Source organism: Ambystoma mexicanum, chromosome 10 (genome assembly GCF_040938575.1).
Source record: "Ambystoma mexicanum isolate Mex_15411 chromosome 10, UKY_AmexF1_1, whole genome shotgun sequence".
Lineage (NCBI taxonomy): Eukaryota > Metazoa > Chordata > Amphibia > Caudata > Ambystomatidae > Ambystoma > Ambystoma mexicanum.
Window position 1 is genome coordinate 534,339,791 of NC_090932.1, and position 26,157 is coordinate 534,365,947.

Consider the following 26,157-nt stretch of genomic DNA (forward strand, 5'->3'; position numbering starts at 1 on the left):
TGATAACTTGGCGACGCATGCCAGCGAATGTTCTACTCGTTTCGCTAAGTCCAATACCTCGTCCAAGTTTGGCTCGTCCTTCAACCACAGTTCCTCGCGTATCTTATTTGACCTACAATGTGTCATGAACTGATCACGTATGTGCTCGTCAAAGCTTCCCTGAAACTTGCACGTCAGAGCCAGATGACGGAGGGCAGTCACATAGTCTTCAACAGACTCCCCATGGGCTTGTACGCGCATGCGGAAATTGTAACGTTCTAAGATCGTGCTTCTTTTTGGGTTGAAATATTTGTCTAGTCTCATCAGAGCCGACTCGAAATCATTCAACTCATCCCCGCTTCCATCACTTGCTAAATGAGGGAGAGTCTCAAAAATTCTTTGGCCCTCGTACCCTAAAAAATGAAGCAATAAAGCTAACTTCCTTTCGCTAGAGTATGCTGTTCCTCCTGCCGCCTTCATATAATGTATGAAGCCCTTGCGCCATTGGGGCCATGCAATTTTTGCCGCCCCTGGCATAGGCATAAATGTGGGTGGTCCAGATATGCCGGGTAACGCTGCCATGTCTTAAGTAACACTTCCAGTTAAGAGTATTACTTTTCTTTTCTTATGCTGTACTTGTAAGTAAGAAGATCCTCGTGTGCCAACCCAGCGCTGGGACCACCTTTGCTATCACTGTAACACTTCTTTGCTGCCACAATTCAACTACCGCCCTCTCAAATAACTTAGTTATTGTCACACAAGAGAATGCTGAATTATTTTTCATTTACCCCCTATAACACCATTTACGGTAATGTCTTGATGCCTCCTGAAGTAACTTGCCCTTTTTTAACAAGAAATACGGTAAAATGGTAAACAGGGTTCCTCCTTACTCACGTCGAACAGCTGTGGAAAGTATCTCGTGTAGGAACTCGCGCGGAATCAAACAGCACTTACTTGAAAAAGATGCAGGTGCTTAGTGGCCGCTCAACGCCTGTAAAACATCAGCATTATAAATCTGCGAGGGTGGGTGACTGCTCGGGGCAGGAGTGGGGCGGAGCAACGACCTCCCTCGCGCCTCTGGTCTTGTCGCGGCCCGCTCGCCCCCACTTCACTGCTACGAGATCTCCCGTGGGCGCTGGCGAAGTTCCTGACGGCGTCCCGTCTTCCACTCCGGGGAGCCGCTCAACGCGCAAGCGACGCGGAGCAGCTCCACGGCGTCTAGTGACGGGCCGCTCAACGCACGCGCGATGCGGAGCAGCCCACGGCGACTCGCGGCTCCTGCCGACTGGGCGGGCCGCCACCTCTCTTAAACGGAGTTGGAGCGCTGCAGGTCGCTGCTTCACGGGTCTCTCCACGCCGACGGACTTCGGCGATCCTCCTGTCGTCCGCGCTAGGCCCGCTCAACGCACAGACGATGCGGAGCAGCCCAGGGAGAACCGCAGCTCCCACTGGCAGGAATGGGCGGCCGCTCTTTTTTCACCCGAGCTTCGGGGCTGTGGAGATCGTCTCTCCACGGGTACTCGGCAGCCTCCTCTCCACGGGTACTCGGCGGCCTTCCGGAGCTAAACATGCATGGCTGGCTGCTGGGGGTCTTCTCTCGCTTAACGGCTGAAGCTACTGCATCCCATCCTCGTCGCCATTGTTACGAAGATGCAGGCGCAGACAGGTAAGTGGTTCTCAAGGTTTATTTAGTACATAACAATATAAGAAGACCCCCAACATTGAGAGTCCCTTCTCCTCCAGCTCTTTCTCCAACTGACAAAGTTAGAACCCTATTATCCCTCAACAAGGAACACTGTGAACAACATTCTATGACATCATACTAGGGCTGCATCACTCAGTAGAGAAACACTATAGAGAAGAGGACATTCTTAACTCACACCCCACAAGTCACTCCAACAGAAAGCAAGACCAACCTTTGGTATAAATCTGTACCACACAGTTTGTTGGTAGCGAGCTGGCAAGCCAGGCTTATCTCAAGAGTGAATGTGAGCAGTACATGTAGTTACACAGAGGACTTTCAATCACAGTGGTTCAAGTAGACACTTCTACTCAAGGTTTCTTGGTAAAACACTTAATTTATTTACACAATCAATTACAAGACATTTCACTAGAAGAAGGCACCTTAATATTATAACCAAATACACTGCAATACAAACGTTTGAGACAGTTCGAGCTCCCCTGAAAAAGGAGCCAAATGGCAGAATGGTTACTTAGCAGTGAGCAAAAAGGACAAAAGTAAGTAGACTAGATAATATATATTTTCTAGGCAACGAAAAAAGTTTGTTCACCAGAATATTGCAATTCAAGTCAATAGGCCAGGCCAAAGTCAATGGGCTAGTGTTCTGGATAGGAAGGAGCAGTTCTGGTATCAAACTGTAAAGTCTTTGCAAAGGTTCTCAGAAGTAGTTAAGGCGAAAAGGAATCATTTGTGGGGTCACAAGCTGATTAGGCCTGCAAGTTGGGAAAGTTTCACAAACTTTTTCTGCAAGAGTGGCATTCTCTCAATCGGGTTGACAGTACCTTTGTATGAAGAAAACAAATGTTGCGGAGGTCGTGGTTCCTGAGCCTCAGTCGTGGGGACAAGAAGGAGGACGTTGGGGGCCTCCTGCGCTGCACGGTATCATTGAAGAAAGCAAACAAAATGGAGTCACTTCAGTTCCAGTAGCTGTAGATTCAAGAACACGAACTGGTGTCCCTCTGCCTGGTTAAACATAACCAGCCTTGAGAATGGTATCTAGGTGTCTTATGAGTTGATTGGTCCCACCAACTCAAAAGGAAGAAGCCGTCCTTGAAGGAGCTTCTCTGTCGAATGGAGTTTGGCAATTTGGACCTGCAGCAGGGCTTCACCGGGCAAACCAATGGTCCAGTGGTTGCAGCAGCCGTCGTCCTCCAGCTCGTCTTCGGTTCTTTCGTTCCAGTGGTCGACTCTGCCTGCCAGTCCACAAGACTCGGTTTTCTCCCATTCATTCCATCCTAGCTGTCCCTCACCCAGCAGGTAACCACTGCCACCAGCCTTTTCAATAGGAAAGGGTAGCATTTCACTGCTACAAGAGTAGTTAGACACAGGGGATACTATGTAACCCCTCCAGCACTCGATTGTGAGATGGTGTATGCTGGATCTAAGAATTTGGAAGGACTAGTAAAGTACATTTCACTTTAAATTCTCTGGGAAACAGTAGTTTATCCCAAAGAAGGGATTTACACCTTTGGGAAGTCTAAAGGGACATTCCTGTGTCACTGCACTTAGTGTAAAACACATGAAAAGATGATGCCTATGGAGTTATCTTAAAACTCCATAATCAAAGAACACAAGTGTAAAACACACATCAAAACATATGAAAGAGTGTGGTGGGGGGGAGTGGGGAAGGCTCACACTCTTTCCAGGTAAAAAAAAAAATCAAGTTCTCAAAAATCCAGCAAAGTTGCTGGGGGGTCTCTAAGTTGAAGGGAATTAGCACATTTATGAGAATTCTCCCTAGCAGGCCTGTACTACACAAGTTTTTAGTGGGACTGAGCAGCCAGACTTCACTCAAGAGGGGTCAATGTGAGCTGTAGAGGTGCAACATAGTCAAGGTTTCATATTAAAATAATTATGAATTGAACAGTTTTAAAATGAGCCTTCTTTAGAAAGGGCAATATGCAACAATTAAATACACTTCCAAAATGCACTCCTTCATTTTCAGGTAAGTACATACCCTTTTGGGAGAGATCTCTCTCTCTCTTTAAAGGTTAAGGATGGAAACAAAGGTTAACATGTTTCTCCAGGCAGGTAAGCACTTACAGTCCCCCAATGAAGTATAGGATAATCCTTTTCCCAGCTATACAAGTACATTATGTATGACTTTTTGAAGGACAGATCAACACAAAGTCAGAGGGTAAGATGAGTCTTGAGGGAGCCGGGATAGGCAATGTCAATTGAGCAAAGTCTAGAGAAGCCGAGGCACTTCTTAAAGCTAGCACAAAACTCTTGCACGATGTTAAAGATTTTTGTTGTAAAAAGAATCCCTGTCGGGCCACAAGCTGGGAAGCTTTTGAAAAGCAAAGATGCAAGCAACTCTGCAAAGGACAGCCAATGCAAGTCTCCAGGTTGAGCCAACAAGCTACACACAAGTGGTAAGTAGCCCTAGTTACACAGTATCTTGAGTATAACGAAAATGTTCCAGCTGGCTTCTGTTTCTGTTGTAGTTCTGCATATCCTGTTGTTGCTGGGCCTCATTTGTGGCGATAAGAGGGAGGACGTCTGGGAACTCCTGCACTACGATTTGAAGGTCAGCGGCAGCAATGGGCTTACTCCAGATCAGCGGCACTTCGCGGTTTCAGCTACCGGCAAATGGCACCACTGCAGTTATTGGACACCTTATGGGCTCCCCTTGCTTCTGTGGTGCAGCACTGTTGGAGTGGCTCAGGTTTGGGTCATCCTGCTTCGAGGGAGTCCGGAGGAGCTTCCTGGAGCTCGGTTTTAGGGACAATGCTCATAAATGTGCAAATTCCCTTCGCCTTAGAGACCCCCAGCAACTTCGCTGGATTTTGAGGACTTGATTTTTTTTACCTGGAAAGAGTATGAGCCTTTTTCCCCCCTCATGTATTTTGATGTGCGTTTTATTCTGGTGTTCTTTGATTACGATAGGCATCTTTTCATGTGTGTTACACTGCACCCTCAGTGCAGTAACACAGGGATGTCTTTTTAGACTTCCCAAAGGTTTAAATACCTTCTCTGGGATAAACTACTGTTTCCCAGAGAATGTAAGGTTAAATTGGCTTTACTAGCCTTTTTAAATTCCTAGACCCAGCACACACACTATCTTCCTATAGAGTGCTGGAGGGGTTACCTAGTATCCCCTGTGTCTAGAAACTCATGTAGTAAGTAGCTACTCATGTAGCAGTCAAATGCTACCCTTTCCTATCGAAATGGCTGGTGGCAGTGGTTTTACAAGGAAACCAAGCTAGAAATAGCTGGGGCCATGTTTTGCAAGATGGCACCTTAAACCCCTTTGTTTGAACGGGTCCCGGTCTTCTTTTTTCACCATTTCTTTTTGGAAAGATCCTTCTAGAGTTGCTCTTTCCTATGCAAGACACTAGTCCATTGACTTTGGCCTAGGCCTATTGAACTGAAGAGGGAACTACAATTATTTGCACTGCCTAAGAAAGTATTTGTTATCTATTTTATTAACTTGTGCCTTTGTACGCCTATTTTAAGTGCCTGAAATGCCATTTCACTCCTATTTCAGGGGAGCCTAATTTACTCAGAAACGTATTGGATTGGTAATGAAGTATAATTGTGTATAATATTGAGTTGCGTTCCTCTAGTCAATGGTTTCTAAATGATTGTGTAATCAATTAATAAGTGTTTTGCCAAGAAACCTTGAGTGCAAGTGTCTACTTGACCCACTGTGATTGTAAGACCTCTGTGTAACATCCTTGTACTGCTCACATTCCCTATTGAGATAAGCCTGGCTGCTCAGCTCGCTACCAAAAACTGTAGTACAGACTTATACCAAAGGTTGGTTTTGCTTACACCCGTAGCCCTAATTGTATGTGGTGGTCCTAGAGGGTACTGCAAGCAATTCTGCCTAACAATGTTTTGGAGGTCTTGGATTTCTTCTTCTTTTCTACAAAGTATGGCCAGAAGCTGATTAGGCTTGTGAGGTACAGAAGCTGTCAGCAACTCCACAGAAGCAACCAAGACAAGTTTTCACTGAGAACAAGTGAGGTTACACAACAAGAGGTAAGTTCTCTTAGACCTCAGTCGTGGGGACAAGAGGGAGGACGTCTGGAGGACTCCTGCACTGCAACTGGACTGTCGGTGACAGTAAAGGACCAACTTCTATTCAGTGGCACTTTGCGGTTTCAGCTCCTCGCGTCTCAGCAAACAGCACCACCACGGACTCCTTACATCTGGGGCCCAGCACTCTGTTGAGGTGGCTCAGCCGATCTTCCTGGAGCTCTTGGACAACTTAAAAACAACGCACACAATCTGGTGTTCCTCCCCCTGGCTTTTCGGTTCCAGCAGCAACTGCAGTGGAAATTCAAACAGCTTCGAGAGGATGTCGAGGTGGCTTACTTTGGAGTCGATTGGTCCCACCAACTCAAGGGGAGAAGTCGTCCTTGCAGGGCTTCTCTCTAGTCAAGGCGAATTCAGAGCATCAGCACAGCAGCAGGGCTTCACTGGGCAAACAAGCGGTCCAGGAGTTGCAGCAGGCGTCTTTTCCAAGTACTTCTTTCGATTCCTTCGTCCAGTGGTCGACTGCCTTCCAAGCCAAAAAACTTTGTCTTTTATGCAGGTTTCTCCCATTCATTCCAGCCTGGATGCCAGTCATACAGCAGGGTGGCTGTCGTTGCCGGGCAGCCAGCTGGCCAATCACCTTTGGGTTGGGATTAAGCACAGGGAGTTTCGGGCACCTCCCTCACTTCCGTCCCCCACCAGACATACTGGAGCCAGAGGCAGGCTTCACTCCGTGAATACCGCCAAAGACAAAATGAACAAACGGACCAAACCTGGTTTGGCGCGCAGAGTAAATCTCAAGAAGGACATTTCCACAAAGAAATGGCGAAAAAAGAAGACCAGGTCCATTTTGACAAAAATGGCACCCTTGGGTCTTTTACAGCAGCTGCGAACGCAGCCGGCGGTAAAAGTACACCTCGGTAGTTAAAAGTAAACCACTGCCACTAGCCATTTATCGAGGAATGGGTAACAAAAATGTTACATGAAAAGCTAAACAAAGGGGATTCCAAGTAACCCCTCCAGCACCTTCTGTAATAAAGGGTGTGCTGGGTCTAGAAAGTTACAAAGCAAGTCAAGTAAATTTCACTTCACTGCTCATGGAAACAATAGCTTATCCAAGAGAAAGTATTTAAACCTTTGAGGAAATCTGAAAAACTTCCCTGTGCCACTGCACTGAAGGTGCTGTGTGGTACAATGTAAAAGATGATGCCGATGGAGTTTGTCAGACTTCACAACCAAAAGAAACACTGTTCAATTCATAGCAAAAATACGAGAGAGTGGAAAAAAGGGTCTCACTCTGTCCAGGTAAAAAATGAAAGTCCCCAAAATCCAGCAACGGTGCTGGGGGTCTCTAAGGTAGAGCGGAATTAGCACATTTCTGAGAATTCTCCTCAACATGGATACATTTGTGTGGATGATGCAGTAGAGGCAGTCGTTGTGGTGATCCTCCATGTAGGCATTCTTCAGTCCACAGCGGGCACAGGCTTTTCCTCGTGGATTCCGCCATGAGGTAGGCCCAACTACGCAGACAAAGCTTTGTTGACGGACACCAGTGGCGGGACGGTCAAGGGCAGCTGCGCTGTCGCTGCTAAAGCCGGGTGTCGAGTAAACGATGAAAAATATCTATTTTTAGTGAAAAATAATTAACATTTAAATTTTTTCGCTTAAAATTGGAGATGATTGGGAACTCCCTAAACTAACGTGCAGTAAAAATTCTAGAGATGGTCGACGGCAGGTGTTCCTATTGGTTGTGGGCAGTATGACGCAAAAATGACATAAAGTGACTGAAAGATTTAAGTTTAAACTGCTCTATGTTACTGAGAATTCCCAGCGTGATGGGGAATATTCACAGCATGTGAAGGTATGAAAGATCCAATGCCGGAGAATATTCACAGCATGTGAATGTGTGAAAAATCCAATGCTGGAGAACAATACTTGATATTCTAACTCCCAAATCATTATGAGCTATGCTATACACAATGGGTTCCCCCCAATCCACCCAATTCCCACATCCTTCCCACTGGGCTTTTTAAGTACTCACATATTCCTCCTCTAGATTCAGCAAATGATCAATGGCTTCATCCACGTGTTCTGGCATCCCTGTCACTGTCACACAATCTGGATCTGCGGCCCCACTCTGCGGGAAGCGAATATCAACCTAAGAAAAGTATAAACATTGTTAGCAAAGGGCCTTAAGAATTGAAAGGAGCAAGAGAAGAGACTAACATAGCTTATAAGACATACATTACTTAACGTAATAGCATTTCTGATAATTGTATAATAATAATTCTGCTTAGAGTCACATGCTGTGCATATAGTCCGACATCTAATGCTAACAGAGTATTGCATCTTGTCTTCGAGGATCGAAAAGGGGACGTCTAAATGGGCGTGCCTGTAACACTATCCCCAACATGACGTGTAGAGTACCCAAAATCTCTCACGCGTTGAGGTCCCTCCAATTGTATTTTTTCTGCTGGCGGGGACGAAGGGTGGGCCGCATGCGAATCTAAGCAGATACAATCATCAGAAATGCTATTACGATAAGTAATGCAAGTCTTCTGATGCTTGTCAATCTGCTTAGAATCACATGCTGTGCATAGACTAGCGAGCAGTACCCGGAGATGGAAGTGGGTTGCGAGAAGGAACAGTAGTGAAACAATGTCTTAGTACTGCTTGTCCCACCTGAGAATCAGACCTAGAGTGAGTGTCTAGGCAATAGTGTTTTGTAAAGGAGTGTACAGAACTCCAGGTTGCTGCTTTGCAGATGGACTTGAGAGGAACAATGAATGCTATGCAAGCCCCAGTGTAGAGTGTGCTCTAGGCTTGAAGGACAGATCTTTCTTGGCAAGAGTGCAGCAGAGTGTGATGCAAATGACAATACACCTTGAGATGGCTGATTTAGAGACAGGGTCCCCTTCTCTACTAGCCGCCACTGAAACAAAAAACTGGTTTGTTTTCCTTAGTGGTTTAGTTCTTTCCAGATAGTACACAACTGCCCTGCGCACATCCAGTGTGTGTAGGCTTCTCTCTGCCACGTTAGTGTGGTTCTGGAAAAATGTGGGTAGTTCTAATGTCTGTTCACATGGAACTTAGAAATAAATTTGGGCGCAAACCGTGAGTGCGCAGTACCACCTTATCTCGGAATTGTAATGAACGTGTCTAGAATTGAAAGGGCCTGTAGTTCACGGACTCATCTTATTGAAAAGACTGTCACTAGGAAGGCGGTCTTGTAAGTAAGTGCTTTGAGGCTTGCCTTGTGCATAGGTTCAAAATGAGACCCCATAAATCTGGTTAATACCACATTTAGATCCAATCCAAAAGCCGGGTTAGAAATAGGAGGATGAATTCTCTTAACCCCTTCCATGAAAACTTTAATTACTGGGATCTTCCACCACAACACCTTTTGCTGGGACGTGGTATAGGCTGAAAGTGCAGCTAAGTGGACCTTCAGGGAATTAAAAACCTAACCAGAGTCTAGTAGGCGAGTCAGGTATGAGTAGGAGAGCAGTCAATGGGATTGATGCTCTTGGAGTTGCACCAGATGACAAAGCGTTTCCATTTATTGTAGTAGCAATGTCTGGTGTTAGGCTTTTCTTGCTACTCAAAGTACATCCATGCATCGTTGAGGAAGTTGAGATGCCCCAACTCTATGACTTAAGGAGCCAGGCCGCTAAACTGAGAGTCTGCGGGCATGGATGAAGTGTTTCCCCCTTGTCCTCAGATAGTATGTTGGATGGGCAAGGTAGTTTGATCAGAGGAGAGAAAGCGACATCTCCATCAGATGGGAGAACCAGGGTTGGCAGGCCTACATCGGGGCCGCCAATATCATGGTGACTGGTTCCTGGTGCACCTTGTGCACAATCTTGTTGAGTAGGGGAGGCGGGGGGAATTTGGTTATGGAAAGCGTAAACACATTTCCCCAACCATGTTATCCAGAGACAGTTTCCCTTGAATCGGTTCTGTGGTTACCTGGATTTCCCAGACCATGTTATCCAGAGACCGTTCCACTTGGATCGGTTCTGAGGGTACCTGGAGGCATAATCTGGGCATTGCGAGTTCTCCAGAGTTGCAAACAAATCGATCTCTGGAAAGTCTCATTCTGCAAAAACTTTGGAGACAATGTTTTCATGTAGTCGCCATTCGTACTCCAAGGGCAATGGGAAGTCTCAGCTAAGCACGTCTGCCAGAAGATTGAGTTCCCCTGGAATGTGTTAAGACAATAGAAACATCTTGTGTTTGAGAGCCCATTTCCAAATGTTCTGAAACAGTTTGGACAGCCCTGGAGAGCGAGTGCCCCCTTGCTTGCTCAGGTAGTACATGGCCGTGGTTCTGTCCGCGAGGATCAGTACTGTCCTTCCCTATACGGTGTTTGAAAGGCCTTCAGTGCTTTGAATACCACTAACAGCTACAACAGGTTTATGTGGTTGGATGCTACTGCTGGGGACCAAAGGCTGCGTGCCGTCTGCTGAAGGAGGCGGGCCCTCCACCCCATGAGAGATGCGTCCGTCGTGAGAGTAACTTATACTGCAGGGGTGGTGAAGGTATTCCCCTTCAAGAGGTTTTCCCCCACCCACCACTGCATAGAGAACAAGGACTGCCGAGACAACCACTAGATCGCCCCATTGTCTGCTGGCCTGACACCACTGGCTGTTGAGCCACTCTTGCATGGGGCGCATGCGCAAAGTGCGTGAGAGACGAAGTATATGCAGGATGCCATCATCTTTAACAGTTGCATGGCTTGCGTACCGTCACCTCTCGACTGGCTACATACTGAGGGATCTGAAACAGCACGTTTTGAACCCTCTCAGAGGGGAAGACGAGGCCATCTTCTGTCTGAATTAGAGCCCCCAGAAACTGCTTGACTTGGCTGGGGTCGAGGCTGGATTTCTTCTCATTTGTGGAGAATCCCAGACTGAATAAGGGGTCTATCGTCTTTTGAGTGTTTGACAGGCATATTTCGTAGGAGTCCCCTGGTATGAGCCAGTCGTCGAGCGAAGGATAAACTGGGATGGATTGCCTGCACAGGTGAGCTGCTGTAACTGCCAGTACCTTTGTAAATACCCTTGGGGCTGAGGCAATGCCGAAGGGAAGGACTTTGAACTGATAGTGTTTGTCCTCTATGTATGTTTGTTTGTTTATTTATTTGGTAATGCGCTCCAAGCCCGTGGGCATCTGGGCGCAGCAATACAAGAGGACTCGAAACTTAGTTACAATGCCTGACACAGGCTATTACAGAAAAACAGTGATCGCTTACAATGGGTGATACAATACATATAGAATAGCAAGGGTTAAGCGCATAAGAATAGCATCTTAACAGGTTGTAACGTTTCCGCTAGGATGAGGATCGTTGCATGTCGTTGTTGTGCAGCCATTTGAGAGCGTAGGATCTGAATCTTGTGTAAGGTAAAGGGCGTCTAAGGTCGGATGGGAGTGTGTTCCATGATTGTGCAGCTCTAACTGGGAAGCTCGCTCCGCCCGCTGTGGTAAGTTTGAATCTAGGGACTTCCAGTAGGAAGGTGTTGGCAGATCTCGTCAGTCGGTTAGAGGGTCTCCAATTGATTCTTTCCGCTAGGTAGGGGGGTGCTTGATTGTTGAGGCATTTAAAAGTGAGGGAAATAGTTTTAAGGAGAATTCTGTCCTTTATCTTTAGCCAGTGGGCTTCTGTCCGGTGTTTGGAGATATGCTCTCTGCGAGGGATGTTCAGAGCTGCTCTAAGAGCGTTATTTTGTAATCTCTGGAGTTTGTCAGTGACCGACTTATTTGCACCCGAGTATAAGGCGTTGCAATAGTCCAGTCTGGACATGACAAGAGCATTGGCCAAGGTGAGGCAGCTGGCACTGGACAGGAAGGGTCTGGCGGCACGGATGAGTTTACACGTGTAAGTGGTTGAGGAGGCGAGGGAGTTCACTTGCTTTTTGAGGGTAAGAGCTTTTGACCTCGCGCATAACCGTAATAGTATTGTTATCGATGTTAAATGAGGCATAGTCCAGGGTGAGTTTGGATAAGTTGTGGTCTGAACCGAGGAGCAGGATTTCAGTTTTATCGTCGTTCAGGCAGAGGCCATGAGTGGCCATCCATGCTTGAATGAGGATGTAAATTTTATTCACCAGAGCCAAGTCCACTTCATGGTTGCCCGAAAGGGGTATGAGGATCTGGGTGTCATCTGCGTAATTAGTGTAGGTGACGCCCAGTCTGTCCAACTTGTCGAACAATGGTTTGGTGAAGATGTTGTACATAGTGGGTGAGACACAGGAGCCCTGTGGGACTCCACATGTGATTTGGATGGGATCGGCACAAGTGGAAGAGGAGAACACTCTCATGGTCCGGTTGGCTAGAAAGGATTGGACCCATGCTATAGCATCTCTTGTGAAGTTGGCAGCCAGCTTGAGGTGGTTGCATAAGACTGCATGATCCACCAGATCAAAAGCTGCTGACAAGTCCAGTAAAAGTAGCAGCGCTGTTTTCCCATTAGCCTTAAAGGATAGTTCCGGGACTTTTTTTTTATTGTTCCTATGGTTCGGCCATGTGTTTTTAAGCATAAATCGGTAGATCGTAGAAAACTTTCCTATGGACCTTACCCGACTTTTCGTCCATTAACGCACTCGAAAACATCCGCCATTTTATGATAATCCTATCATTTCCCCCCATCGCCCTGGCTCACCTGCTTTTGCGGCACTAAATCAAATCCCCCGCCCCTGAGCCTGACATCAGCAGACGCGTACCGCCCATTTCCCGTTTCGTGTCAACAATCGCTGCGCCTCAGCTAATGAAGTGTCGCCATGGAAATGGCAGGACGCCTCTTTCCTCAATAAGTATAAACAGACCGTTTCACAACACACAGCAGCAGATTTTCGAATCCATTCCTCTCTCTGTGTTACTTTGAGTATTCTGTGACTCGTTTCTGTGCTCTGGTCAGCTACCTCGTTGATTGTAGCCCGTGTGAACAGATACCAGTACCACCGCTATAAATTATTTTACTTTCTTTACCACATAATGGATACAATAATGCCGTATATGTACGAGCCCGAGTACACCGAGGAAGAACTACTGGAAAGGCAAGCACGCGAAAACGATGGGGATTCGGACGGCAGTTGGGAGGACCAGTCAACGGATGAAGAGCCTGGACCATGTCGCATGGACGGCGTCTCCACCTGGTGCACGTGCAATCGGTGCGAGCTAATGCCAACTGAGGAGGAGAACTGCTGCTGCCGAGAAAACTCGGGATGCCTGGCCTACATTTCGGAAGGCGAGCAAAGTCTGCAGGAAGGCGAGCAAAGTCCGCAATGCATCACCGAGCTGCCAGAGTTCAGGGAAGCCTGCCTCTCACGGACCGTGTTGAGGATGATGATGGTGCTTATGCACGAACTTCGCGGCACTGTTCGTCCGCGTAATCCGAGTAACGAGTAAGTATACTCTGGTTGTGATGTCAGTGATGCAACTACTATGTCATGGTCGTCTCCCACATATAAAATTTCATCTACATATCATTCGAATGCATGTAAATTGGTTCCATATTGTGCATTTTCTAGATAGAATTTTTTTCAAAGCAGAATGACATTTTTTACCTGAATCGACAGTGATAAGAAAGTTTTGTCATTTTAATACAGTTTGCATCTTTCATTTTCACAGGTGGTACAGGCTGGTGGCCTATCGTTGCTTCACTTGGTGGCTTCACGGGAGGCTCGGACACCGCGTTCGGAGAGTAATACCTGCCTGTGCGGTACTTGCCATTAGACAACATTTCCCCAGCGACAGTGGACAATACAGCGGATTTTCCCTGGATGTGCTGCAACCGCAAATTTACAATGTGTAATGTTTATTATTTATGTTCAATTGAAATTAAGATCCAAAATAAAACCCAATATATATTTTAACAATGGTTGTTTTGATTTGTTCAAGCGTTGGCAATAAAAGGAAGGCCGTTGTATTTTATTGATACAAAACATGGTTATAGGTAAATATGGTTGATCATAATAAATCATCCTTTTGGTCACCGGGTACAGAGATGACCACCTCTGGCCCGTGCCGCCTTGCCACCACAGGCCAGCCTGCTGCTGACTAACTGCCTAGGCATCCAGGGTCTCCAGGGTGAACTGCACCCATATATTCTCCTGGGAGGGTGAGGTATTTATAAACTCACCCCCCTGCCTTCCATGTACTAGATCCTGCAGCCAGCCTCTTACATGCAGTTAGATGGCCTCTCTTTGGTGAGGCCCTGCGGCAAACGAGTCTTGTCTGCACGACCACCGCCCCAATCCACCCCCCGCCCTATCAAAGGCAGTTCGCACCGGGGTACTTGTGCTGGCAACTGGAGCAGTCAGGGAGCGATAAAGGCCAAGAGGTGCCAAAGACCATGTACACTTCAAAGTGGTCTACAGAGCATGGGTTGTTGTTCCCATGTCTACCTCCAGACCCCGTGTCTCCTGCCAAGCATCCCCCCTCACGCTGGACGGCCCCCTGCAATCCACATAAGTGTGTCTCCACCTAAAGAAGAGCTCATTGAGAAATACACATCACGGTTTAAATGATTGTAATTTGATTGTCTGTTCTCTCGAGTCTCATGTCGCAGGCCCATTGAATATGTTTATATATCCAACCTTGTTCATTTGCGCATTAAATTAAACCAAACAGTAATATAAATGATTTTTCCAAAAATATAGAATGTCTCCGTATTTATGGTTCTGTGGGGCAGCAAAGCACGCAGACAAAATGCAAAGATGGAGTGTAAATTTCAAGTCCTGTAAGACGGCCTTACACTGAATGTAGCTAACTAGGAATGTGTGTTCGTTCAAAGTGAAGGTCAGCTGCTTTGATTTTTTCTCGGGTGCCAGAATGGCCCACGACTCAGTATAAGGTTCTATTGTTATTTGACCTTGACAGGCCGGGACCATCCCGAAAGACTTCTTTTTGGGGGTGTGGTGCAATAACGTAAACGATAATGAATATAATTTCAGAAACGAAAGCCATTTCATGTTCGTTCATTAGAAGAAATAAAACGTCGGCATAGAAGGAGTGGTATTTCGGGGCTGCCCTACGCACAGACACAATGGAAAATGCAAATATAATGTAAGTAACTCTTTAGATGAGTTTATACCGCAATTTAATTACTATACAGTAGCTTTAAAGACGGGTTAAGTTGTACTTGTTCATTCTATGTGGCATATTGTTTTGTACCGCGCACTATCTTGGGGAGAACCGTCTCCTTTTACGGAAGCACCTCCAAACCTTGCTCTTTGCTTCTGCTTTCTCTCTCCCTCTCCCCTGCTACAACTTGTCCACTGTCTGCGACCTCGGTCCTGGGCCCTTCCACTCTCCACCTGCACTCCCTGTCAACCCCTGCACTGGGGGACTGTCTCAGTATCCTACAGCCCCCCTTGACGTATAAAACCCAGTTGCACTGTCCTAGCTATGAAATAATTTCCAGACCTAATATATAAAATGAATAATTTTAATAAAGATCTGATGGTGAGACTAATTTCCTTTTTTTATGTTTTTCAAATAGATACATCGTCCATTATTGTCTGTGTCACGAGTACCAGACACCGGCGGATGGCTTCTATAATCGCCAGTTGCTTCTCCGCGTGAACAACGTTAGCACCCTGACCATTTTGTGGGACGATCGCCAAGTACAAGTATGCCCTTACGCGGTACTAACGGCTAGATGCAACATACAGACCGTTGTGGTGCCCTAGTGCCTCGTTGTTGGAATAGCCATGCGATTATCAGCGCGACCGAAGAGCTTATTTTATCGTAAACCAACACCCTGTCTACTGCACACGAACATCGCTTGCCTCAAGACGAAATATTTTGGATCGAGAGCAAATAAAAATTCATTTATCTAAGACCCTGTGTACAGCAAAGGAACATCGTGTGCCTCGAAACGAACTTTTCGGAACGTGAGCAAATAAAAATGCAAAACGCTGAATATTCTCAAAACATTTGATGTCAAATAAATGTACTTTGCCAAATGTACAATCTTGCCGTTTGCTTTTAAACCACTGTTTCATATTCCGAATTGTGGTGCTGTATTGTGAGATGATCTAAGACCCTGTGTACAGCAAAGGAACATCGTGTGCCTCGAAACGAACTTTTCGGAACGTGAGCAAATAAAAATGCAAATCGCTGAATATTCTCAAAACATTTTATGTCAAATAAATGTACTTTACCAAATGTACAATCTTGCGGTTTAATTTAAAAGTACAGTTTCATATTCCCAATTGTGGCGCACTGTGTTGTTTGAGCTCATCTGTGTTGATTTCCTGGTTCTGTGTGGAGTCGCTTAGAAGACGCCTGGGCGCGTTTGCCTACGCAGCTCAGTCACGTCACGGATAGAGGCGGGGAATATGAATGTTTTGATCAAGTCTGTTTCAGGGGCGGGGGATTTGATTTAGTGCCGCAAAAGCAGGTGAGCCAGGGCGATGCGGCAAGTGAGAGGATTATCATAAAATGGCGGATGTTTTCGAGTGCGTTAATGGACGAAAAGTCGGGTAAGGTCCATAGGAAAGTTTTCTACGATCTACCGATTTATGCTTAAAAACACATGGCCGAACCAGAGGAACAATAAAAAAAAAGTCCCGGAACTATCCTTTAAATTCCTCCATTTTAGTTTTAAGATCTATCAGGGCTGTTTCCGTGCCATGGAGAGGGCGGAAGCCCGATTGGCGCAAGAATAGTAGATGATTAGCTTCTAGGTACTCTTGAATTTGTCGATAATTTTTAGTAGGAAGGGTACCGTGGTGATAGGCCTATAGTTAGTCGGGATAGATGGATCGAGGGTTTGTTTTTTGAGAAGGGGGAGGACCCAGGATTCTTTTAAGTTGGCTGGCACTGTGTAGGATTTGAAGGATGAGTTGATAAGCTTCGAGATGAAAGGGGCTAAGTCTCTGGCAGCGTCCTTTTTTATTTGAGCTGGGCAGCTGTCGCCCTTACAGTTGGAAGGCTTCAGTGAGAGGATAGCCTTTTCAGTGTCGATGATGGAGATGGGTTTTTCCTGTGTGCCGGCAACATTGAAATATGAAAGTATGCATCTTTCATGGCCAATGTTGCCATGTAATCCCCCTGCATTAGTAGAGGAATTACTTCTTGCAGGGTGAACATAAAAAACTTCTTGGGGTTTGACAAATGTGTTCTCTGGGTGCAAGTCTAGCACAGTGCGCATGGTGAGATCCTTTTTGGGTACAAGGAAGTACACAGAATAAATACCCTTGTTTACCAATCTCGACTTCTTGCAGCAGGATCTTCAGGTGTTCTGGTGTTAGACATCTTGACTTGGAGGTCTGAATCGATGTGGCCGGCTGAACTATGCAATAAACCATGGGTGACAGTCTTGAGCCCCCCATTGGTCTGTGGTAATCCCCTCCCATGCGTGTAGCAATGATGATCTACATCCCCCGACCAAATTGGAGAGTCATTTCTGACTGGAGGCCGTGGAGCCTCTGGGGGTGGCACTGCGACCCCTTCCTTTCCCACAGCGCTGTCCTCTGGGTCGATATGGATTGGAGGCAGCAGACCCCTGTCCTAACGACCAATTGTTACCTGCATAACCAATATGGCACGGGTAACAGGAATAGGACTGTCTGCGAAAGGAGCAATGAGAACTCCCCCCCCCCCCCCCTCTCTGTTGAAAGGGCCTTTGAGTGATCTGATTAAAAGATTTAAAAGTCTTGTGTTCTTTCCTGGCAGTTTCCAACACAACATCAACAGCCTTGCCAAACAGGTTGGAGTCTTCCACCGGTTTGTTGATTAGCAACACTCGTGTCTCCAATTTGAACCTCCAAGTTCTTTAACCAGGCGCAACTTTTCAAAAGGGTACCCTGGGTTAAGGTGCTTCCTGCCGTCTGAGCAGCATCTAAGGTGTTTTTGAGGATGTTGTGGTTTACTTGCTTACCCTCTAACAATTGTAAGCAGGCAAGAACACACTGGTTCGGGGACCTCCTGCAGACCCTCCTGCAGCAGGTTTAATTGGACATCAGAATAGCTGGCCAACAGTCTGGTATTGTTGCCTATCCGGGTACAATATGCTGCTGCAGTAGTGATTCTCTTCCCAAGAGCATACCATTTCTTTTACATTCCTTGTTCGGCATAGACTCACCTGTGGACAAGGGTACCCCTGCTCTTTTCCTTGTCATAGTGCCCAAAAGAGAATCAGGGGTGGCATGACCCCAAATATAGGGGGGGTCAGAAGGGGAGCAGCGAAAAAGATTTCCCACTCGTGGGTTTACACCCCTAGTTTGTGAAAGTGTTGTCCTTTTGATGGAGTTAAGTAAAGGGATAGCCTGGCTATCTCCTTTAAAATGTCCTCCACGAAATCTGAATCTAGCAACGCCTCTTGCATTGCTATCTGGAAGTGCTCGGCTGCTTTTTTCTGAAAAGCGTTAAACGTCATCTGGTCATCTACAGGAGATGCACGACAGAGGTGGGGAGGGAGGGGGGGTCCTTGCACAAGGTATCAGGATCCTGGGGTATGGATATGAGACAGCCAAGGCGGGATATCCACAGGCTGTTTATCCCCTCATTCTGGGGTCCGATTAGTTGGATGCTCAAAAAGATAATCCTCCCGTGAATAAGGGTCAAGAGTAATCTCTTCTTGATCTGTAAGGTCAAAGTCCGTCTCATTAAGTGGGCAAGAGGTTCTTTGGAATTTGGCCACTGTGGGATAAATGTCTCCTTCACTAGACCTTTTAGGAGTGAATCTCTCAGAAGTGTGCACACATTTAGCCAGCCTGTCCATACACCATTCACATTTCTCCCAGGTCCATGGAGATGAGCAAGACGTGTCCAGAGGGGGAAAGGGCTCCTTCTGGGGATGTTGTTGGCTAGAATGCTGAGATTTGTCAAGGAGAGTCTCGACTAAGGACTGGGGACTCTCGGAATAATCCTCTGTCTTTCCGGGTGGGTCTTTCAACGTGTCTTTAGACTTGTCTTTTTGTTTACTGGCCATCGAAACGATCTAAGCGAGACTCTCGCTGATGTTCGGCGTCACTGGGAGGAGTTTAGGGGGTTTAGGCTGTTTAGACGGTTGTGCAGTAGATTTTGAAGCAACCGGGGCTTTATGCGTCAGCGTGCTTTTAGGACGCGTCTCAACAGTCTTGTGGCTTTTGGTGCTGGCGCCCTTGCTCGCAGAATGCATGGACGCATGCCACTGACGCGATTGCAGGGAGGGCTGCTGATCACGCGAATCGCCGGGTGCAGTAGAGGAACTCTACGTACCCATTGGCACCTTGGACCACTTCGTCTGATCCGTCAAGGCGGTGGTTGTGTTCTTTGTCCAATGAGTAACGGGTGTGTCCCTGTCGCCGGGGTGTACACTCCGCACTCCGCATAGCAGGAATGTCGTGCCTGGTGGGGACGGACGTCGTGGAGCGCGAGTGCTCCGATGAGAGGTCAATGGCTGTCGCTTAGATCCTCATCACTTTTGGCAGTGGCGGGGGAGCTACCCTTGGCCTGCGACATGGCATAGGCCGCCCACCGTTTCACTCAATGCTCCTTGATTGTTTTAGGACACAGGAGCCGTCAATACGCCTCGTCGTGATTGAGAAGGAGACACTTATTGCACCACAGGTGCTGGTCTTTCCAGGGGTATTTTCCCTTACAGGAAGGGCAAAATTTAAATAGTGTCCTGTCCATAGCTCAGGTGTTTTAAAGCGATGGCAAAACCAAAAGGACAAATAGAGGGGAGAAGGAAAGACAATCTTGAAAAGAATAGAAACCCCCAGATCCCACTCTCCCTACTGACTAGGCCGACCGAAGGGCTGGCCAAGTGGTCAACACCGTAGACCAAAGCACCAGCCGTAGAAGTCTGTTCTTCCACTGTCTTCGGTGGCAGGAATGAAATAATTGTTGAAGAGGGGACAAATCTATAAATGACCGGAGGTTGGGAAGTATAACAAGGAACAAGTTACGTAACTGTTCTCCAGCATGGGTCTGGCATGGGTTCACATGCTCATGAATATCCCTGTCAGGCTGGGAATCCTCGGTAAAGAAAAATCAGTTTCAGTTTTATTTCTGAACTGTCTTTCTCCTAACAACCAATCACTGGTCTCTGGGTCATACTGCCCCCAGCCAATGACTGCCCTCTACCTAAGCCCCTTCTCTGGCAGCCATCTTCAGATTTGGTAGCATGTAAAGTGGCTGTAGGCGGGAGGGTTCGCATGTGAATCCATGCCAGACCCATGCTGGAGAAAAACAGTTACAGGTAAGTAAATTGTTCCTTCTCCAGCATGGGGTCTGGCATGGATTCACATGCCCATGAATAAAGAATACATAGCAGTACACATGCACAACCACGGGAGGTGGCAAGGCTCAACATTAAGCATCTCTTACCTCCTCACCAGGCTCATCTTCAAGCGAACAGGTTGTACTGCTTGGCCGACTCTTGACTCCTCCCTGGAATACTGGTCGACGCAGTAGAATTTCGTGAAGGTGTGCGTCGACCTCCAAGTAGCAGCCCTGCAGATGTCCAGCAGGGGTACACCAGACAGAAACGCCATAGTTGCAGCGATCGCTCTGGTCGAATGGGCTCTCGGACGGCCAGGCAACGGTCGGTTTGCCAACTGGTGAGAATGGGTGATGCAGCCGGAGAGCCACCTGGAAATGGAAGCCTTGGAGATGGCCTGCCTTTGGTTCACAGGGCCAAAGTTCACAAACAGCTGTGATGTCTTCCGAAAACACTGTGGTCCATGTAGAACTTCAGCGCTCTAGCCACATCCTGCGAGTGTAAAGTCCTCTCAGCCGGCGACGGGAAGAAAACAGGTAACACCAAGGGCTTGTTGAGATTGAAGTCCGACGGCACCTGGGGCGTGAAGGAGGGGTGCGCCCGCAGCACCGCCCTCGTCACGTGGAATGTCAAGTAAGGTGGTTTACAAGAGAGGGCCTGAATCTCTCCCACTCGTCATGCGGAGGTGATGGCCACAAGAAAGGTGGTCTTCCATGATAAAAACTTCAGCGACGTCGAAAGCATAGGCTTGAACGGGGGACCGATGAACCTAGTCAGCACCACATTGAGCTCCCACGCAGCAACCTTCACCGGTGGGAACTAAAGGAAAATTCCTTTAATGAATTTGTTGACGAGGCAGTGTGACCACAACGGCGACCGCCCCAGAGTGCTGGTGTAGCAGGAGATAACTGCCAGATGAACCTTGATGGAAGCATGGGCCAACCCTGCCTTGGCCAACGACCGCAAATACGGCAGCACCTGCGGGGCCGTAATCCGTGGGAGGGTCGAGTTTCTGTGCCCAGCACCATACGGCGAACCTCTTCCACTTACGGCCCTAGCATTTCAGCGTAGACAAAGCCCTGGCCTTGGCAAGCACCTCCTTGCAGTCCGCTGGGAGATCGTATCCACCAAACTCTAGCGCTGTAGGAGCCAGGCCTACAAGTTCAGCGACCCTGGGTCGTGGTGTAGATTCGCTCCTCCTTCCCTGGCGAGAAGATCTGCATCCGATGGAAGCTTGACTGGAGGGGACGCTGGCATGTCCAGAAGGTCCGCGTCCCATATCTACATCGGCCAAGCCGGTGTGACGAGGACCATCCTGCACCGGGACTGTGAGCTGATTGAGGAGTCGCAGAAGCAACGGCCACAGGGGAAACGCATAGAGGAACAGGCCGTCCTAGGGGAAGGAGAATACATTCTCCATGCTCCCCGGCTGGGGAAACCTGCTGACGAATCTCCGGCACATGGTGTTCCTCGCCATTGCAAACAGATCGATCTGGGGATTGCCCCATCGTTAAAACAGTATATCCACCGGATCCTGCCGAAGCTCCCACTCGTGGCAAGAGCGCATCTCACTGCTGAGCGAGTCGGCAACAGTGTTCTACACTCCTGCCAGATGAAAGGGTACCAGGAACATCCTCTGGGCGATGGGCAACTGCCAAAGATCATGCGCTTCCTTGGAGAGAGACAGGGCTCTGGTGCCCCCCCTGCTTCTGAATGTAGAACATCGTGGTGGTGTTGTCAGTGAAGACCCACACCACCTTGCCCTTGAGGGACAGAAGGAATGATTTTAGGGCCCAAAACATGGCCCGAAGCTACAGAACATTGATGTGCAACGTCTTCTCCTCCGGCAGCCACAGGCCTCTGGCGTGAAGACTTCCGGTGTGGACTCCCCATCCTTCCAGGGAAGCGCCTGTAGCGACCATCTCCTGGTGCGGTGGGGCCTGGAATTACGCGCCTCCAGTCAGATGAGAGCGCCCACTCCACCACCTTATCGCCCGACGGAATCCTTCGTCGAGCGCGATCCTGTCCTGGAAGCTTCCGGACACCTGAATCCAACAGGCATCTAGGAACTCCTGCAGTGGGCGCATCGGTAACTTGCAGAGTCGAATTAGGTAAATACATGATGACATCATGCAGATCAGAGACTTGATGGACCTCACTGCGGCGATCTTCAGAGCAAGCTGACGTTGCACCTTGCCAAGGATGGCCTCTACCATCTCTTCCAACAGTGACGCCAGGCATGACTCCGTGTTGAGCCGGTATCCCAGGAACAGCACGTACTGCGATGGAGTCAAGCAGGACTTTGCATAATTCACTGAGAACCCCAGATCCCTCAGTAGGCGGACGGTCTTCGTCGTGTGGTCGACATCGATGTCTCTTGAACTGGCCCGGATGAGCCAGTCGTCCAAGTACAGGTAGTCGTTGATCGTTTGTAGTCTAAGATGGGCCGCTACTGGCGCCAGGCACTTGAAGACTCTGTGCGCCGACTTCAGCCTGAAGGAGAGGGCCTTGAATTGGTAATGCTTCCCCTGAAAGACGAAGAGCAGACACTTGCGGTGTCCCTTGTGGATGAGGAAGTACGCATCCTCCCAATCCAACAACGACAGAAAGTCTCCCTCATCAGGTTGTCTGAGCACATTTTGAAGAGTGACCATTCGGAACACCTGGAACTTAATGCATTTGTTTAGTCGTTGCAAATCGATAATGGGCATCCAGCCCCCGGTCTCCTTTCGCAAGAGGAAGTACCTTGAATAAACTCTGGCGCCCCGCAGCCGCTTTGGAAATAGCTCTATCACCCCTTTCTTTAGCATGGCCCGAACTTCCAGCAGCAGCTGAGGGTTGTGGTTTTCCTGCCAGGTCACCGGTGGTATTTGGGGAAACCTTAGTTGGAACTCGTGTGCCCGTGGGCAAGAGCATCCAACACCCAATGGTCGTTTGGAGATTGTCTTCCACACTCTGACTAAATTCGCCAGCTGGCCTACCACCGGGGTGCATGGGTGGGTGCCTGACGTCCTGGCCAGTTCATTCCTGCTTGGAGATAGACGGGCCACCTTGGGGTCCTTGGTGACAACGGCATCCTCGTCTAAAGTACTTGGAGCAGTTCCTGTTGGTTTCTTGGGCCAAGGAGCAGGAGGGTTGGCAGTAAAAAGAGGAGCCCCCGCTGTAACCCTTTGGAGATCGGGGAGACTTGCCACCTGAGGACCGAAGGACGGCCGTCACTGCTGTAGCGTGCCTAGGGCACGTGCCGTCTCCGCCTTGACCTATAGGGACTCCTCAAATTAACAAGGGGGGTTCTGGGAGTCTCTCTGCCAGACATGAGTCCTGGTTACGAGAGCCTTACCCAGATTCTTAAGCTCACTATCTTTCACAGAGGAGACATTTCCAAAATACATCAGTCTTTGTCCTGCACTGGGGCAGTCTAGCACCGAAATTCTAGACTCATCCACAGCCTTCCCAAAGAGATTGTCTCTGTCAAAGGGCATGTCCAAAACCCTTGTCTGGACCTCCTGTCAAAAGTTGGTGGCTTTGAGCCAGCCATGGCAGCGAAGGCAAATGCCATTGCCCATCTGGCGGAAAGCCGCGTCCGCGATGTCCGTGGCCACCGTGATGGCGTGGTCCGACGCCACCTCGCCCTCTTGTAGAATCTCAAACGCCTCAGACGACTTTTCGTCGGGAAGGAAGTCCAGCAGAGGTGCAAGCTTGAACCACAGCTCCCGGTCGTTGCGCGCTACGATAGCGGGGGCGTTGGTGGCCTTGATGATCGTCGCTGCAGAGTAGATAACTAGCCTTCCCATTGCATCCAATTTCTTCCCCTCATTGTCAGGAGGGGTAGACGCTGCCGAAGACCGAGCCGGACGACGACTTCTTGGCCGCTGCAGAAATCACAGAGTTCTGCGGCGGTTGGGCCAGCAAGCACTTAGTTGCAGAGTCCGGCACCTGTACTACTTCTTTAGGCCGTCCCTCTTCACTGGAGCTGTAGAAGGGTTCTTCATGAGCACCAGCCCTTCATCCTTCATCAAGTCTTGGGAGGACAGCTCAGCGGCAACGTGCTCACCTTGGAAGCAATGACAAGCAGCAACACAGGTTCGATCTCTGGGTCCGCACTTAGAAACCTCTTGGTATTAAGCGTGTTATAAATAACCTATTATATCATATCCCAAATGTCATCCAAGAGCGGGACTGATAGGAGGTCTTTCTCTTCGGATTGCAGCGCTTGCATAAGAAACTCTCCTTCTCCTATGCTGCATCATCGCATGGAACGATCCGGTCTCGTCCTGGGTAGAGGATCTGGGCGGAGGCGACGGGAGGTCCCCCAATCCCCCATCGTCCGTGCCTGTCGTCGCTAAACCAGACTGTCTCACCTGTGGGCGGTGGCGAAGAAGGAGGTGACGGGTGGCAAAGAGACAGCGGGTGCCTCTTCCTCTTCTTGGATGGCGGTTCCCCTGTCGCCAGTGGGGCGGTCAGCACCGGCGCCGCTGGGAGAGCAGGTAGCAGCGGCGCTGGCATACTCTGTATCTCGGATACAAGTGTAGGGTGGAGAGAATGTCCATTGAAATTACACTAGGTGGCAGCTGCAGTGTAGGGATCGGCGGCTGGGGCGTAGGAGCCAGTCCAGGGCCCTTGTCGTCCTGAGGCCCTCTGTCGCCTTCTTCGACGGTATCTTAGTCGTCGCCCTCATCGTAGGGCGAGACTCCAACGTTTTCCTCGTCGCCACCATCTTCCTGGATGGTCTGGAGGTCGACTAGTTCTTCGGCAGAGGAGATACCCGTGCCCTGGAGGACTTCAACCGCCCCCCCTCCATATCTTCACACCCAGTGGGGACAGTCTTGGGGAGATGATCGGCATCCTCTTCTCTAGGGTCTTCTCAATGGGTTGGAACAAAGCCTCCCTCCTGGGAGGGGGGATACTCTAGCCTTCGAAAGGTACACTACCACCACCACCTCGATAGAAGGTGCCACCTTCGTCTCATGCACTTGGGCCAGGCCAGGCCCCTTTGTCCTGCTTGGCCTTCTCCTTTGGGGTCGGGTCGGAAGCTCGGCCCCCTTTGGCCTTCTCTGCAGAGGGTACGCCAGACCGCTTGGTCTTCTCCTTGGTCGTCTCCGGGGCCACCTTCACCTTGCCGAGGTGATCCGACTTCCTCTTGGATGAAGATCCAGAGCATTGACTGGATACTGACACAGCTGGGATGTGAAACGCGCCCTGGCTGCCGAGGAGCCTGTCGCAACGGCATTCCCTACGGTAGCGGACTGGCGGTGCTTGGCCTTTTGTTGGACCACCGTGGGAGGGGCTCCCTCAAAGGACTTAGAAGCCCACTCAGCTTTCCCAGATCTGGAGCCACCCCTTCAGCCGTTTACGCCAATCCTTCAACGTGCATTTCGAGAGTTCCCCGCAAAATACACAATCCTCCTCATGCGTTTGGTACAGGCAGTACAGGCACTGGGGAATGTTTATCGTCCATGTAAACATTCCACAAACCACAGTCGGAGCAAAGCGAGAAAATGGAAGGGGAACCCTTCTCGTCTGACATGATCCACGCGGTGTATGCCAGAAGAATCTTCTGTAAACTCCCACAAAGAAACTCAACGAAATCCACCCTTGAGGGGCGCTGAAGAATCTGCAAAACGGGTCCCTGTTAATCGGAAGGATGATTGGTGGAGCACAAGGCTCCACTGACTGAAAAATAAAGTAAAACTCTTCCAAAAAGCAAAAAACCCAGTAAAACCTCAAGAGCCAAGTACGAGGACTAGGAGAAAGACACTTCAGAAATGAAACAAACATTTTTTTGTTTACCGAGGATTCCCAGCCTGACGGCAGGGAATATGCATGAGCATGTGAATCCATGGCAGATCCCAAGCTGGAGAACTTGCCGTTGAGGCACCTGTTGGTGGGCTGCGCAGAATGGGGTTTAAGTCATCCCTTTTTGGCCAGCACGACGACATGCTTTTGCATCAGAATCCCTGTTCTAGGCGTGGGACGTAGAGTGAGGACCTCTGCTAATACCCCCGCCCCTGGTTGTTCAATCTCGGGCTTAGGAAGGCCCAGATATTCGGCCAGGCCGGCGAGCCGCTTGTGGAAGGTCTTGACAGACGACGGCGTATCTGGGTCCTTCAATTCATCCATGTCAACCAAGATGTCCTGCTGATCCGGAGCCGTAGGAGGAGTGCTGGGTGCCTGTGATGTACTGACTGGAGCCGGCGGCTGTAGCGGCGGCTGCAGTGGTGCTGGTGTTGTGGAGAGT

At 48.8% G+C, this 26,157-nt stretch overlaps 1 protein-coding gene across 2 annotated transcripts in view; it reads right to left on the reverse strand.

The window, feature by feature from the left end:
- The window catches only part of HDLBP (high density lipoprotein binding protein), an 829,415-nt gene that overhangs the window by 50,158 nt on the left and 753,100 nt on the right, over positions 1-26,157 (reverse strand). For both annotated transcript variants that reach the window (XM_069618106.1, XM_069618107.1), the window contains exon 26: positions 7,746-7,862. In XM_069618106.1, coding sequence (XP_069474207.1) covers positions 7,746-7,862 — 117 coding nt within the window. The remainder of the gene's footprint in view (positions 1-7,745; positions 7,863-26,157) is intronic.